Source organism: Oncorhynchus nerka, linkage group LG1 (assembly GCF_034236695.1).
Source record: "Oncorhynchus nerka isolate Pitt River linkage group LG1, Oner_Uvic_2.0, whole genome shotgun sequence".
Lineage (NCBI taxonomy): Eukaryota > Metazoa > Chordata > Actinopteri > Salmoniformes > Salmonidae > Oncorhynchus > Oncorhynchus nerka.
In genome coordinates, this window is record NC_088396.1 from 41,839,662 (window position 1) to 41,857,313 (window position 17,652).

Below are 17,652 nucleotides of genomic sequence, written 5' to 3' on the forward strand. Positions count from 1 at the left end.
AGACCACTCCCAGACAGCCCTAGCTAAAATATTACTTGACAAATTGCTCTTTTGCTCTTTTTAATTGAAAAAAATCACAGTAAGGTACTTACATTGCTACCCAGAAATGATTTGAAATGGAGATAAAAACAGCTATATTGGGGACCTTTAAATCCTGCACTAATCTGAATCTCCCTCCCTGTGTGTCCTGATGTATGGACATCATAACCAAAGAAGGGAATTGGGTGAATTCCATCCCTGTACTGCACTGCTCTTGTCTTGTAATGGGCATACCAGGGCCGGAGCTACACAGCTATAGGCAGCATGCTGCAGTTGTTTTCTCTTCTATCCCTCACTCACCCCCCCCCCCTTTCCCTCCTCCCATTTTGGTGGTTGGAAAGAAGGAAGGGGCGAACGAACCGCCTTGCTGATTAGCATCGCTAGCGCTGTAGCGCGTGGCAGCCATGAAACCTGCCGAGTCAACAGCAGGCCTCAGGAGAAGGATTAGCGGAACTAACACTGATGCTAACGCTACGACTAATGCTAAGCGGGGGCCATGTTAGCCTGGGACTTCTCTCTCTCTCTCTGGTTCACAGGGAGGGCAGCGGTGGATACTCCAGGCTGCAGCAGATATGGCTGAATTAGCACGGAGACTCCATTTAGACCTGTCAGTCTATCAATCATCTGGCAATTACCATATCACTCCCTCGCTGGCAGCTTGTGGATGGAGAGACTGGTTTCAGTTAGACACTCAATAGAGTCACTGAGGTGAATGAGAAAGGCATCACTGCAGAGATTAAATATTTATTTTTAGCTCACACTGGGAGATAGAGGGATAGATCAATAATGCCTCATTGTTTTTACTTGATATGTTTGGATTGCAATCCTTTCACTTACCCCAATCAAGCTGCGAACTGATAGCCAAGCAGATGTTTTCAGGCAGAGCGTTAAAACCTAAAGCATTCATCTTTCTGTTTTCAGGCAGAGCGTTAAAACCTAAAGTATTCATCTTTCTGTTTTCAGGCAGAGCGTTAAAACCTAAAGCATTCATCTTTCTGGCTCTTGTGTTAGGTGCATGTTGCACCTGTGTTACTGTAGGTGCATGGCCAGGCTAGACAGTTTTCAGGCTGTGTGTTTTCAGGCAGTGTGTTTGATGCCTGGTACACAGTGTACAAGGTTAAGTTCTGTCTCACCTGTGTGTGTTCTCTGGTGGGCCTTCAGATGGGAACTCTTGGTGTAAACCTTCCTGCAGCCGTTGAACTGGCAGCGATGGACTCTCTTCTTGTTCTCAGGGATATCTCCCCCCAGCGACCCAGACCCCTGCTCGCTGTCACTGTGTGCCCCCCTACTGGGCGGCGAGGGTAGTGTGGCGTGCATGGCCACCAGCTTGGCTGCGTTCAGACCAACCTTCTTGGCCACCAGTTTGAGCGTGAGCGTGCCGTCGGCTGTAGCGGTGAGAGTCTGCGTGGGCTTGACCAGGTGGCGGCCCAGCTCCGGCGAGGAAGGCGGCGTGAGGGAGGTGACGGCACTCAGCTGGGCAGCGTTGACCCCGTTGACCCCCTCCTTGGTGTTCTTTGCTCCAGACTCTTTTTCAGAGGCCTTGGTGTTGTGGAGGTGTGGGGCATGTAGGACCTTGGGGAGGGAGACGAGGAGGGGAGGGGGGCTGGGGAGGAGTGGGTCCAGGGGATCCATCAGGTCACTGTCAGCACCCTCCACGAAGGCAGGCGTCAGGAGGCAGTCGAGCTCCTCGTCAAACAGCTCTGATAGACGCTTGGGCTCCGTCTGCAGGTACCGCTCCAACTCCAGGCACGTCTGTAAGACAGAGAGACACGGTCAGAAACAGGGACTCATGGTCAGCCTCACCATAACACTCCCTAATCCACACATACTGTATCAGACCAATACCAAACAACAAATTATATCAGGCCTTTATGAAACAACAGATCATATCAGCCCTAAAATAAACAATAGATCATATCAGCCCTAAAATAAACAATAGATCATATCAGCCCTAAAATAAACAATAGATCATATCAGCCCTTTATGAAACAATAGATCATATCAGCCCTAAAATAAACAATAGATCATATCAGCCCTTTATGAAACAATAGATCATATCTAGGTACAGTGGGGCAAAAAAGTATTTAGTCAGCCACCAATTGTGCAAGTTCTCCCACTTAAAAAGATGAGAGAGGCCTGTAATTTTCATCATAGGTACACTTCAACTATGACAGACAAAATAACACAAAAAATCCAGAAAATCACATTGTAGGATTTTTAATGAATTTATTTGCAAATGATGGTGGAAAATACAGGTCTGGCTCTGCTAATCTGACTAGATACACATCCGGCTCTGCTAATCTAACCACCATCACAATCTGACTAGATACACATCTGGCTCTGCTAATCTAACCACCATCACAATCTGACTAGATACACATCCGGCTCTGCTAATCTAACCACCATCACAATCTGACTAGATACACATCCGGCTCTGCTAATCTAACCACCATCACAATCTGACTATAATTTCCTCACATCACACCAGTATGGTCCAGTGGTCTAACCGCTCCAGAGAGAGAGGCAATGTGGAGCATGTCACCTGCCCCTAGCCGAGCCTAGAGGGAGGGTCATTGTGGAACATATCACCCTGCCTCTAGCCAAGCTCTTTGAGAGAGGCAGTGTGGACCATGTCACCTGCCTCTAGCCGAGCCCAGAGAGAGAGGGGATTACTCTGTGATTGATTGCTCCTGCCTGGGAGAGCTCTCCAGAGCTGTGAACTGTGCTGGCCTCACTGTTTCCCTCCACTCCTCTTCATAGAGAGAGAGAGAGAGAGAGCAACAGAGAGAGAGAGCAACAGAGAGAGAGCAACAGAGAAACCGAAAGAGGGAGAGCGAGAGAGAGAGAGAGAGTGTGACAGAGGGAGAGAGAGCAACAGAGAAAGAGAGAGAGACAGATAGAGAGAGATGTGTAATGTATGTGTAATGTTTACTGTTAATTTTGATTGTTTATTTCACTTTTGTATATTATCTACCTCACTTGCTTTGGCAATGTTAACACATGTTTCCCATGCCAATAAAGCCCCTTGAATTGAATTGAATTGAGAGAAAGAGAGAGAGAGATACATGCAGAGAGGGCACAGTGTTTACCAAACAATCAGTAGACAGGTTATTATATTTAGGCTGGTCTCTCACCTCTCGTTTAAACCATCCCCTACCAGAAAATAAACCCCAAAAATCTCCTCTTTAAAACACACAAACACACTGTAACGGCGTTCTTCGTTTGTCAAAAGAGAGTCGAACCGAAATGCAGCGTGGTGGTTACTCATGTCTTTAATGAAGAAAAACGGAACGATACATGAAATAACTAATAAATACAAAAACAACAAACGGAACGTGAAACCTATTACAGCCTATCTGCTGAACACTACACAGAGACAGGAACAATCACCGACGAAATACACAGTGAAACCCAGGCTACCTAAATACGGTTCCCCATCAGAGAAAACAAGAATCACCTGACTGATTGAGAACCGCCTCAGGCAGCCAAGCCTATACTAGACACCCCTAATCAACCACAATCCCAATGCCTACAAAAACCCCAATACGACAATACAATAAACCCATGTCACACCCTGGCCTGAACAAATAATTAAAGAAAACACAAAATACTAAGACCAAGAAGTGACAGAACCCCCCCCCCCCTAAGGTGCGGACTCCCGGACGCACCTCAAAACCACAGGGAGGGTCCGGGTGGTCGTCTGTCCATGGTGGCGGTTCCGGCTCGGGACGTGGACCCCACTTCATAAATGTCATAGTTCCTCCCCCTCGCGTCCTGGGATAATCCACCCTCTCCGCCGACCATGGCCTAATAGTCCTCCCCAGAACCCCACTGGACTGACAGCTCTGGCTGCTCCATGCAGGCTGACAGCTCCCTGCAGACTGACAGCTCCTTGCAGACTGACAGCTCCTTGCAGACTGGCAGCTCTTTGCAGACTGACATCTCTGGCTGCTTCATGCAGACTGACAGCTCTGGCTGGTTCATGCAGACTGACAGCTCTGGCTGCTTCATGCAGACTGACATCTCTGGCTGCTTCATACAGACTGACAGCTCTGACTGCTCCATGCAGGCTGACAGCTCTGACTGCTCCATGCAGGCTGGCAGCACCTTGCAGACTGGCAGCTCCTTGCAGACTAGCAGCTCCTTGCAGACTGGCAACTCTGGCTGCTTCATGCAGACTGACAGCTCAGGCTGCTCCGAACAGGCAGGAGGCTCCGGCAGCGCTGTAGAGGAGGAAGGCTCTGGCTGCGCTGAACAGGCAGGAGGCTCCGGCAGCGCTGTAGAGGAGGAAGGCTCTGGCTGCGCTAAACAGGCGGGAGACTCCAACAGCGCAGGAGAGGAGGAAAGCGCTGGCTGCGCTGAACAGGCGAGGCGCACTGAAGGCCTGGTGCGTGGTGCTGGAACTGGTGGTACTGGATCGAGGACACGCACAGGAAGCCTGGTGCGGGGAGCTGCCACCGGAGGACTGGTGTGTGAAGGTGGCACAGGATGGACTGGACCGTGAAGGTGTACTGGAGAGCCTGAGAGCAGGACTGGCACAGGACGTGCAAGGCTAGGTAGGTACACAGGAGGCCTAGTGCGTGAGGCTGGCACAATTCTCACCAGCCGACTAACACGCACCTCAGGACGAGTATGGAGCGCTGCCCCAGGTGCCATCAAATCCCTGACTCGCTCCGTCGGACGAATTTTGTACCTATAGCACCAAGCTAGCAACTCCCTCATTACTCTCTCCTCCACTTTCCCCATTAACTCCTTCACAGTCTCTGCTTCGCTCACCTCTAACACCGGCTCTTCACGATTAACAGGGAGAGTAGGCTCAGGTCTGACTCCTGACTCTGCTACTCTCTCCCTGAGCCCTCCCCCAATAAATATTTGGGGGTGACTTTCGGGTTTCGCTCTGCGCCGCCGTGTCTTTCTTTTCGACTCCATTCGTCTATAGCCCTCTTCGCACTGCTCCAGCGAATCCCAGGCGGGCTCAGGCACTCTCTCTGGGTCGGCCGCCCACCTGTCTATTTCTTCCCACGTCGTATACTCCAAGCCTCTGCTGTCCATAACGTCCTCCCTTCGCTGCTGCCTGTTAACACGCTGCTCGGTCCGAGTGTGGTGGGTGATCCTGTAACGGCGTTCTTCGTTTGTCAAAAGAGAGTCGAACCGAAATGCAGCGTGGTGGTTACTCATGTCTTTAATGAAGAAAAACGGAACGATACATGAAATAACTAATAAATACAAAAACAACAAACGGAACGTGAAACCTATTACAGCCTATCTGCTGAACACTACACAGAGACAGGAACAATCACCCACGAAATACACAGTGAAACCCAGGCTACCTAAATACGGTTCCCCATCAGAGAAAACAAGAATCACCTGACTGATTGAGAACCGCCTCAGGCAGCCAAGCCTATACTAGACACCCCTAATCAACCACAATCCCAATGCCTACAAAAACCCCAATACGACAATACAATAAACCCATGTCACACCCTGGCCTGAACAAATAATGAAAGAAAACACAAAATACTAAGACCAAGGCGGACACACACGCACACACACCACAAGTTTACTTTTTTAAGCTGTTCAATAAAATTGCCAATTATCTAGGAGAAGAAAAAATCAATCCCATATTGAAATAATGCTTTTTAGCCTATTCTGTTGCATTAGACTCATTGTTTTAAACGTTTGTTTTCTGTAGCCTTGGCCTACTGGTTGTATGAATTTGGGATCTATCGTCCCACAACTGTCCCAGAGTCTGTTTGGAATAGGTTATTTCTTTCTCCACAAGCTGAGCAATAGAATAGGTCAACTTTTCTACTATGGGGGATAGTAGATTGACACAGGCTGGTGATGTTGCTGTTCATTACTCGTCTTGTTGGATGAGGAAAATGCGTATCATAATTTGATAAAGGATCGCACATCGTTGCATCCTTGATTTGCATGTTCTGTGAATATGAATCACCATAATGTAAATGTTATTTCTGTCGTTCTGAGCACCGTGGATTGTGGCCCTAATCAGGTGATGCACCCAATGTATGTGGGTTCTTTCATTTCTGAAATATCCAGTAAATTAAAATGCTGCAGGTCAAATGTCCGGTGCCACATCTTCCTGATGAAAACCCTGATACACACACACACACACACACACACACACACACACACACACACACACACATATACACACACATATACACACTCACATATACGCACACGCACGCACGCACGAACGCACACACACACACACATACACACACACACACATATACACACGCACACACACACACACATATATCTGCCCGTGAGCACGCACGCGCACGCACACACACTCTCTTGTGTTTATTATTTGCTAGGGCTTCATTAGAATGAGCAATGCCTTGCCATAAGGGGAAAATAGAGAGCAGAGCACAGCTCACTAACTGTCCACTCAGCACATTCTTCAGATTGGTTCTACAATATTGTTGTGCCGTCACAGTGGCCAGTTTAGATATTAGATTGTTCTGTTTGGGCATGACACAGCTAAAGGACTTTGGCAGAGAGAGGGGAGCGGAATGAAGTCAAGCCTTCCGGCACTTTAATCCATGTCATCAGTGCAAATTATAGCTGCCTTACAACTGTCATATTTCTATGATCTTAACTCAGGAAATACTGGGTCATGATGTATCTAAAGGCATGCAGCACTTCTAGGCAGCTCTGTCCCCTGTGGTTCTAGTTATGATACAGCCCTCCCCTTGTGACAAAACCAGCAGTACAAGTTGTAGTTGGGTGTCTGTTGTAGGATGATAACCTTTATGTTTTCCTAGTTTTACTTCTGTTTTAAAATAGCATTCTAGTGGTTAGAGCGTTGGACTAGTAACCGGAAGGTTGCAAGTTCAAACCCCTGAGCTGACAAGGTACAAATCTGTTGTTCTGCCCCTGAACAGGCCGTCACTGTTCCCAGGCCGTCATTGAAAATAAGAATATGTTCTTAACTGACTTGCCTGGTTAATTAAAGGTAAAATAAATAAATAAATTCCAACGGAGGCACATTTGCGTATGAGCATAAATCACAGAACTTGCTTCGGAGGGGGTGCGGGATGTCTCTCACGGAGGAGGGGGTGCGGGATGTTTCTCACGGAGGAGGGGGTGCGGGAGTCTCTCACGGAGGAGTGGGTGCGGGATGTCTCTCACGGAGGAGGGGTGCGGGATGACTCTCAGGGAGGAGGGGGTGCGGGATGTCTCTCACGGAGGAGGGGGTGCGGGATGTCTCTCACGGAGGAGGGGGTGCGGGATGTCTCTCACGGAGGAGGGGTGCGGGATGTTTCTCACGGAGGAGGGGGTGTGGGATGTTTCTCACGGAGGAGGGGGTGCGGGATGTTTCTCACGGAGGAGGGGGTGCGGGATGTCTCTCACGGAGGAGGGGGTGCCGGATGTTTATCACGGAGGAGGGGGTGCGGGATGTTTCTCACGGAGGAGGGGGTGCGGGATGTCTCTCACGGAGTAGGGGGTGCGGGATGTCTCTCACGGAGGAGGGGGTGCGGGATGTCTCTCACGGAGGAGGGGGTGCGGGATGTCTCTCACGGAGGAGGGGGTGCGGGATGTCTCTCACGGAGGAGTGGGTGCGGGATGTCTCTCACGGAGGAGGGGGTGCGGGATGTCTCTCACGGAGGAGGGGGTGCGGGATGTCTCTCACGGAGGAGTGGGTGCGGGATGTCTCTCACAGAATTTTGGCTGATAAGCATTGTGTAGATATAGTAACGACGACACAGTAACAAAGTATTTTGTAAACGCTACAGTTATAAGGCTTTGACAGTTGTAAGGCTTTGGGAGTTCTAAGGCTTTGACAGTTCTAAGGCTTTGACAGTTCTAAGGCTTTGACAGTTCTAAGGGTTTGACAGTTCTAAGGCTTTGACAGTTCTAAGGCTTTGACAGTTCTAAGACTTTGACAGTTCTAAGGCTTTGGTAGTTCTAAGGCTTTGACAGTTCTATGGCTTTGACAGTTCTAAGGTTTTGGCAGTTCTAAGGCTTTGGCAGTTCTAAGGCTTTGACAGTTCTAAGGCTTTGACAGTTCTAAGGTTTTGACAGTTCTAAGGCTTTGACAGTTCTAAGGCTTTGACAGTTCTAAGGGTTTGGCAGTTCTAAGGCTTTGACAGTTCTAAGGTTTTGACAGTTCTAAGGCTTTGACAGTTCTAAGGCTTTGACAGTTCTAAGGCTTTGACAGTTCTAAGGCTTTGGGAGATTCCTTTGTCCAACTCATATTATTTTCCGTGACTGTAATGTGTAGTACAATCTGCAGTCAGGCACGGCCAAGTCGGGACATTTGATTTATTTCTTGTTACATTGGATCAATCACTAACACATTGTGAAAGCAACATTGGAGATAGGCCTAGCCATGGCCCCTGCTGCCAAGTGACCATCCATTAGGTTAAAACAGCCCATTAAGAGTCCTCAACTGTGACTATGCCCACCGAATGGTCAGTGACTCACCTCAGGGGATGAACAGGGGAAGGTAATATCACACACATGTCCAGTAGGATTTCATGTAGGACCTTTATGTTTTTCATATGCAATGACTATCAGGTAACACACACTTACCGATACACGCACGCACGCACGCACGCACGCACGCACGCACGCACGCACACACACACACACACTCCCTGCAGGGGGATGGATCAGTGCATTATGGGAGCCTGCTGGCTCGTGACTGTGGCTGCTAGCGTGAGTAGGCCCCTGCTTCGCCCCAGAACATACGGATAAAGGTCATTTCATACTAACTGAACCACTCACTGTGCTGCGGCTCAAAACACATTGCATAAACCAGGTTCATTCACAGGACTATATCAAATATATATATATATATTGTGTGTGTGTGTGTGTGTGTGTGAGCGAGCCTGTGTGTCACAGTGTGTGTGTGTGTGTGTCTACACATCTACTACATCTACACTGACTGTTATAACAGAGGACCACAACCACCACTACATCTACACTGACTGTTATAACAGAGAGGACCACAACCACCACTACATCTACACTGACTGTTATAACAGAGAGGACCACAACCACCACTACATCTACACTGACTGTTATAACAGAGAGGACCACAACCACCACTACATCTACACTGACTGTTATAACAGAGAGGACCACAACCACCCCTACATCTACACTGACTGTTATTACAGAGAGGACCACAACCACCACTACATCTACACTGACTGTTATAACAGGGAGGACCACAACCACCACTACATCTACACTGACTGTTATAACAGAGAGGACCACAACCACCACCTCTACATCTACACTGACTGTTATTACAGAGAGGACCACAACCACCACTACATCTACACTGACTGTTATAACAGAGAGGACCACAACCACCACTACATCTACACTGACTGTTATTACAGAGAGGACCACAACCACCCCTACATCTACACTGACTGTTATAACAGAGAGGACCACAACCACCACTACATCTACACTGACTGTTATAACAGAGAGGACCACAACCACCACTACATCTACACTGACTGTTATTACAGAGAGGACCACAACCACCACTACATCTACACTGACTGTTATAACAGAGAGGACCACAACCACCACTACATCTACACTGACTGTTATAACAGAGAGGACCACAACCACCACTACATCTACACTGACTGTTATAACTTTTATTACACCATCCAGCTGGACTCCAACTAGACACACAAAGGGGAAATGATCACCATTCTGTCCCAAATGGCACCCCATTCCATTTGTAGTGTACTACTGAGAGGCTAACAATAGGGCTCTGGTCGAAAGTAGTGCACTATTTAGGTAATAGGGTGCCATTTAGGATGAACAAAACTAATATCCGATTTGGAGTTTCTCTCAATGGCCTAGCATCCTTTTCAGGCATAATACAGTCATTAGATTATCTAAGCTAATACCTTCATATTATCTCTCTCCCGCATCTAGGAGTGTGTGTATTTCTCTCTCTCTCCCGCATCTAGGAGTGTGTGTATTTCTCCCTCTCTCCCGCATCTAGGAGTGTGTGTATTTCTCTCTCTCTCCCTTCTGTTTGGGGGTTGACGTTCTATCTCATTCAAATAGGTTTAATTAAAGGTCTTTTGCTTTCTACAGAAGCTCTTCTCTCTCTCTCTCTTCTCTACTCTCCTTCTCCCCCTTTCTCCTCTCTCTCTCCCTCTCCCTCTCTGTCTCTTCTCCCCCTTTCTCCTCTCTCTCTCCCTCTCCCTCTCTGTCTCTTCTCCCCCTTTCTCCTCTCTCTCTCCCTCTCTGTCTCTTCTCCCCCTTTCTCCTCTCTCTCTCCCTCTCCCCTCTCTGTCTCTTCTCCCCCTTTCTCCTCTCTCTCTCCCCTCTCTGTCTCTTCTCCCCTTTCTCCTCTCTCTCTCCCTCTCTGTCTCTTCTCCCCCTTTCTCCTCTCTCTCTCCCTCTCCCTCTCTGTCTCTTCTCCCCCTTTCTCCTCTCTCTCTCCCTCTCTGTCTCTTCTCCCCCTTTCTCCTCTCTCTCTCCCTCTCTGTCTCTTCTCCCCCTTTCTCCTCTCTCTCTCCCTCTCCCTCTCTGTCTCTTCTCCCCCTTTCTCTCTCTCTCTCTCTCTCTCTCTCTTGCTCTCTCTCTCCCTACACAGCGCTGATGAGTAATTAGCCACTCAAACGAGCCAGTAAAGAGATACTCTTTATTCAGCTAATTTGCTGATGGGAAGCCTGTGTGTGTGTGTGTGTGTGTGTGGTAGCCTACGTGCCAAGACCTTTGATTTCACAGCAGAAAACCTCATTGTGCCTTGAGGGGCTTTACTGTATAGCTTAAGAAAGGTGCCATTTTGGAGACTACAGCCCCCCCCAATATCCTCCTAGTGTATCATTCAATGAGACTGGCTGTTCCCAATGAGACTGAATTAAGTCTGTCTGTAACGGGCCATCTCCCGTCTGGTGTTCATAACAATAACCCAGGGTGTTGTAACTCCACCACGGCTATTATACCACACACACACACACACACACACACACACACACACACACACACACACACACACACACACACACACACACACACACACACACACACACACACCAGACATCATAACCATTCCTCTGTAAAATTGGGACTGCACCCTTGATTCATCTCTGAGATGATATCCCTGTTTGTTCAGCCCCCCGGACGCGCTCCTCTGCCGTTTAGTTTGTCGGGGGCGTTAGGAAAAGTGTTAGGAGTGGTTTGAGTGTTTCTATGGGAGCGATGAGGAGCCTGCGGAACCTGCTGCACCATTAGTTCTGTAACGACACCACAATTAGGCTGAAACAGCCCTGTCTGCCAGAGGGGAGGAGAGCCATCGGAACGGGAGGATGGGAGGAGTGACAGACACTCACCATCAACAGCAGGAGACGTTTCAAATTCCTATCGCTTCGCCTTCCCCCCTCCTCTCCAAGTAACCTTATTACAAACTTCTATCCAGAGAGAGAGAGAGGAATGGGACAGATACATGGAGAAAGTGGAGAGTGATAAAAGAAGGTAGAAGGATAGAGAGACACAGAGAAAGGGGAGAGGGAAGGAGAGCGCTTCACTCTCCCAGTGAGAGGTAGCTAGATGCTATCTGTCCCAAAGCCATTTGGGCTGAGTGACAGTGGAGAAGGGGTCAGGGGGTTGGGGTGAAGCAGGGTGTGTGTGTGTGATGGTTGGTGTGTGTGTGTGATGGTTGGCTGAGTGACAGTGGAGGGGGGGTCAGGGGGTCGGGGTGAAGCAGGGTGTGTGTGTGATGGTGGGCTGAGTGACAGTGGAGGGAGGGTTGGGGTGAAGCAGGGTGTGTGTGTGTGATGGTGGGCTGAGTGACAGTGGAGGGGGTTGGGGTGAAGCAGGGTGTGTGTGTGTGATGGTGGGCTGAGTGACAGTGGAGGGGGTCAGGGGGTCGGGGTGAAGCAGGGTGTGTGTGTGTGATGGTGGGCTGAGTGACAGTGGAGGGGGTTGGGGTGAAGCAGGGTGTGTGTGTGTGATGGTGGGCTGAGTGACAGTGGAGGGGGCGTCAGGGGGTCGGGGTGAAGCAGGGCTGCTATGTCAGTCAAGGAGGAGGAGGAAACGACAGCTGAAACATAAACACACACACACACGCTCAGACACACACACATACACGCTCAGACACACACACACACACACACACACACACACACACACACACACACACACACACACACACACACACACACACACACACACACACACACACACATCTCCCATTATCTAAGCCCCAGGGTTCCTGACATTTAGAAGATACAGTTACAGAGAGAGGAAATAAACACAGGGTGTGTGTGTGTGTGTGTGTGTGTGTATCTGAGCATGTGTGTGTGTGTCTGAGCGTGTGTGTGTGTGTGAGCTGAGCGCATTGTGTGTGTGTGTGTGTGTGTCTGAGCGTGTGTCTGAGTGTGTGTGTGTGTGTGTCTGAGCGTGTGTGTGTGTGTGTGTCTGAGCGTGTGTGTGTGTGTGTGTCTGAGCGTGTGTGTGTGTCTGAGCATGTGTGTGTGTGTGTGTCTGAGCGTGTGTGTGTGTGTGTGTCTGAGCGTGTGTGTGTGTGGGTCTGAGCGTGTGTGTGTGTGTGTGTGTCTGAGCGTGTGTGTGTGTGTGTCTGAGCGTGTGTGTGTGTCTGAGCGTGTGTGCTTTTGCTGCCTTAATTGAAAACCCGGAGGTAAACCAGTGAACTGATTTCTGACTAAAAACACAAGTTAAGAGCAGAAGAAGAAGCTCAGTGAAGAGATGAAAGACCAATGGAAAGACACTTCCAACACACATCAGCCAATCAGCACAATGCTGCGTGGCAAAAGAGATTCCCTTTGATCTGAAACAAGACTCCCCATCTCTGTCCCAAATGGCACCCTATTCCCTATATAGTGCACTACTTTTGACTACACCCCATAGGGCCCTATTCAAACGTAGTGCACTGTAAAGGGAATAGTCTGTAATTTGGGACACAGATCCTCTTTAAGGGGAGACCAAGGTCCTGGCAATCGAACAGCTTGTTCTGTCAGAACTTCAATATCAACAAAGAGATTTGGTTCTGTGTTCAGGAGGGTTGAGAGAGTACACTCTTTGAAAAAAAGATGTTATCTAGAACCTAAAATGGTTCTTTGGCTGTTCCCATAGGAGAACCCTGTAAGAACCCTTTTTGGTTCCAGGTAGAACCCTTTTGGGTTCTATGTAGGACCCTTTCCATCCAAAGGAGTTCCATGTGGAACCAAAAAGGGTTCTCCTATGGGGACAGCCGAAGAACCTTTTTGGAACCTTTTTTTTCTTATAATGTAGAGAAAAACAATAGACCAGCATCTGAACAGGACGTACAACACTCCCCTTGTCAATGTCTGATGGGACATTCTTCATCTAATGCAGTTAACACAGAAAATATTACATTTAGACGACAAAACCCAAGCCTTCTGAATGTCCTGAGCTACAGCTAGCTTTTATTGCCTAGGTTATGTCCCTGAAACCCCCTACCCCATTGGCTGACTCCAATGACAATCAACAGTCTATGGAGTGGGTCCAATCAGACACTCCTGCTGTGTGAGTGCTCTGCCCACTCCCCCATCGCTGCACCTGTGTCAACCCCCTCCCCCAGTCCTTCTCTCCCCCAGTCCTTCTCTCCCATTCCTTCTCTCCCCCATTCCTTCTCTCCCCCAGTCCTTCTCTCCCCCATTCCTTCTCTCCCCCAGTCTTTCTCTCCCATTCCTTCTCTACCCCAGTCCTTCTCTCCCCAGTCCTTCTCTCCCATTCCTTCTCTCCCCCAGTCCTTCTCTCCCCATTCCTTCTCTCCCCCAGTCCTTCTCTCCCCCATTCCTTCTCTCCCCCAGTCCTTCTTTCCCCAAAGTTTCTCTCCCCCATTCCTTCTCTCCCCCATTCCTTCTCTCCCCCAGTCCTTCTCTCCCCCAGTCCTTCTCTCCTTCTCTCCCCAGTCCTTCTCTCCCCCATTCCTTCTCTTCCCCAGTCCTTCTTTCCCCCAGTCCTTCTCTCCCCCATTCCTTCTCTCCCCCAGTCCTTCTCTCCCCCAGTCCTTCTCTCCCATTCCTTCTCTCCCCCAGTCCTTCTCTCCCCCAGTCCTTCTCTCCCCTTCCTTCTCTCCCCCATTCCTTCTCTCCCCCAGTCCTTCTCTCCCATTCCTTCTCTCCCCAGTCCTTCTCTCCCCCATTCCTTCTCTCCCCCAGTCCTTCTTTCCCCCAGTCCTTCTCTCCCCCATTCCTTCTCTCCCCCAGTCCTTCTCTCCCATTCCTTCTCTCCCCCAGTCCTTCTCTCCCCCATTCCTTCTCTCCCCCAGTCCTTCTCTCCCCCAGTCCTTCTCTCCCCCATTCCTTCTCTCCCCCAGTCCTTCTCTCCCCATTCCTTCTCTCCCCCAGTCCTTCTTTCCCTCAGTCCTTCTCTCCCCATTCCTTCTCTCCCCCAGTCCTTCTCTCCCCATTCCTTCTCTCCCCCAGTCCTTCTCTACCCCAGTCCTTCTCTCCCCCATTCCTTCTCTCCCCCATTCCTTCTCTCCCCCAGTCCTTCTCTCCCCCAGTCCTTCTCTCCCCCCATTCCTTCTCTCCCCCAGTCCTTCTCTCCCCCAGTCCTTCTCTCCCATTCCTTCTCTCCCCCAGTCCTTCTCTCCCCCAGTCCTTCTCTCCCATACCTTCTCTCCCCCATTCCTTCTCTCCCCCAGTCCTTCTCTCCCCCATTCCTTCTCTCCCCCAGTCCTTCTTTCCCCAAGTCCTTCTCTCCCCCATTCCTTCTCTCCCCCAGTCCTTCTCTCCCCCAGTCCTTCTCTCCCCCATTCCTTCTCTCCCCCAGTCCTTCTCTCCCCCAGTCCTTCTTTCCTATTCCTTCTCTCCCCCATTCCTTCTCTCCCCCAGTCCTTCTTCCCCCAGTCCTTCTCTCCCCCAGTCCTTCTCTCCCATTCCTTCTCTCCCCCAGCCCTTCTCTCCCCCATTCCTTCTCTCCCCAGTCCTTCTCTCCCCCATTCCTTCTCTCCCCCATTCCTTCTCTCCCCCAGTCCTTCTCTCCCCCAGTCCTTCTCTCCCCCTTCCTTCTCTCCCCCATTCCTTCTCTCCCCCAGCCCTTCTCTCCCCCATTCCTTCTCTCCCCCATTCCTTCTCTCCCCCATTCCTTCTCTCCCACAGACCTTCTCTCCCCTTCCTTCTCTCCCCCATTCCTTCTCTCCCCCAGTCCTTCTCTCCCTCAGTCCTTCTCTCCCATTCCTTCTCTCCCCAGTCCTTCTCTCCCTCAGTCCTTCTCTCCCCCATTCCTTCTCTCCCCCATTCCTTCTCTCCCCAGTCCTTCTCTCCCCCAGTCCTTCTCTCCCCCAGTCCTTCTCTCCCCCATTCCTTCTCTCCCCCAGTCCTTCTCTCCCATTCCTTCTCTCCCCCAGTCCTTCTCTCCCCCAGTCCTTCTCTCCCCCATTCCTTCTCTCCCCCAGTCCTTCTCTACCCCAGTCCATCTCTCCCCCATTCCTTCTCTCCCCCAGTCCTTCTCTCCCCCAGTCCTTCTCTCCCATTTCTTCTCTCCCCCAGTCCTTCTCTCCCCCAGTCCTTCTCTCCCCCAGTCCTTATCTCCCCAAGTTCTTCTCTCCCCACTTCTTCTCTCCCCCAGTCCTTCTCTCCCCCACTTCTTCTCTCCCCAGTCCTTCTCTCCCCCAGTCCTTCTCTCCCCCATTCCTTCTCTCCCCCAGTCCTTCTCTCCCCAGTCCTTCTCTCCCATTCCTTCTCTCCCCCAGTCCTTCTCTCCCCCAGTCTTTCTCTCCCATACCTTCTCTCCCCCATTCCTTCTCTCCCCCAGTCCTTCTCTCCCCCATTCCTTCTCTCCCCCAGTCCTTCTTTCCCCAAGTCCTTCTCTCCCCCATTCCTTCTCTCCCCCAGTCCTTCTCTCCCCCAGTCCTTCTCTCCCCCATTCCTTCTCTCCCCCAGTCCTTCTCTCCCCCAGTCCTTCTTTCCTATTCCTTCTCTCCCCCATTCCTTCTCTCCCCCAGTCCTTCTTCCCCCAGTCCTTCTCTCCCCCAGTCCTTCTCTCCCATTCCTTCTCTCCCCCAGCCCTTCTCTCCCCCATTCCTTCTCTCCCCCAGTCCTTCTCTCCCCCATTCCTGCTCTCCCCTATTCCTTCTCTCCCCCATTCCTTCTCTCCCCCAGTCCTTCTCTCCCCCACTTCTTCTCTCCCCCAGTCCTTCTCTCCCCTTCCTTCTCTCCCCCATTCCTTCTCTCCCCCAGCCCTTCTCTCCCCCATTCCTTCTCTCCCCCAGTCCTTCTCTCCCCCATTCCTTCTCTCCCCCATTCCTTCTCTCCCACAGTCCTTCTCTCCCCAGTCCTTCTTCCCCCAGTCCTTCTCTCCCCCATTCCTTCTCTCCACCAGTCCTTCTCTCCCCTTCCTTCTCTCCCCCATTCCTTCTCTCCCCCAGTCCTTCTCTCCCTCAGTCCTTCTCTCCCATTCCTTCTCTCCCCCAGTCCTTCTCTCCCTCAGTCCTTCTCTCCCCCATTCCTTCTCTCCCCCATTCCTTCTCTCCCCAGTCCTTCTCTCCCATTCCTTCTCTCCCCCAGTCCTTCTCTCCCCCAGTCCTTCTCTCCCCCATTCCTTCTCTCCCCCAGTCCTTCTCTCCCATTCCTTCTCTCCCCCAGTCCTTCTCTCCCCCAGTCCTTCTCTCCCCCATTCCTTCTCTCCCCCAGTCCTTCTCTACCCCAGTCCATCTCTCCCCCATTCCTTCTCTCCCCCAGTCCTTCTCTCCCCCAGTCCTTCTCTCCCATTTCTTCTCTCCCCCAGTCCTTCTCTCCCCCAGTCCTTATCTCCCCCAGTCCTTATCTCCCCAAGTTCTTCTCTCCCCCACTTCTTCTCTCCCCCAGTCCTTCTCTCCCCCACTTCTTCTCTCCCCCAGTCCTTCTCTCCCCCAGTCCTTCTCTCCCCCACTTCTTCTCTCCCCAGTCCTTCTCTCCCCCAGTCCTTCTCTCCCCCACTTCTTCTCTCCTCCAGTCCTTCTCTCCCCCAGTCCTTCAACCCGCAGTCCTTCTCTCCCCCAGTCCTTCTCTCCCCCACTTCTTCTCTCCCCCAGTCCTTCTCTCCCCCAGTCCTTCTCTCCCCCACTTCTTCTCTCCCCCAGTCCTTCTCTCCCCAGTCCTTCTCTCCCCCAGTCCTTCTCTCCCCAGTCCTTCTCTCCCCCAGTCCTTCTCTCCCCCACTTCTTCTCTACCCCAGTCTTTCTCTCCCCCAGTCCTTCTCTCCCCCACTTCTTCTCTCCCCAGTCCTTCTCTCCCCCAGTCCTTCTCTCCCCCACTTCTTCTCTCCTCCAGTCCTTCTCTCCCCCAGTCCTTCTCCCCGCAGTCCTTCTCTCCCCCAGTCCTTCTCTCCCCCACTTCTTCTCTCCCCCAGTCCTTCTCTCCCCCAGTCCTTCTCTCCCCCCACTTCTTCTCTCCCCCAGTCCTTCTCTCCCCAGTCCTTCTCTCCCCCAGTCCTTCTCTCCCCAGTCCTTCTCTCCACCAGTCCTTCTCTCCCCCACTTCTTCTCTACCCCAGTCTTTCTCTCCCCCAGTCCTTCTCTCCCCCAGTCCTTCTCTCACCAAGTCCTTCTCTCCCCCACTTCTTCTCTCCCCCAGTCCGTCTCTCCCCCACTTCTTCTCTCCCCCAGTCCGTCTCTCCCCCACTTCTTC

At 51.0% G+C, this 17,652-nt stretch overlaps 1 protein-coding gene across 1 annotated transcript in view; it reads right to left on the reverse strand.

Moving 5' to 3' along the window:
* Nucleotides 1–17,652, reverse strand: part of LOC115124624 (Krueppel-like factor 7) — a 132,163-nt gene that overhangs the window by 34,022 nt on the left and 80,489 nt on the right. Inside the window, exon 2 of the mRNA XM_065018993.1 lies at nt 1,173–1,791. Coding sequence (XP_064875065.1) covers nt 1,173–1,791 — 619 coding nt within the window. The remainder of the gene's footprint in view (nt 1–1,172; nt 1,792–17,652) is intronic.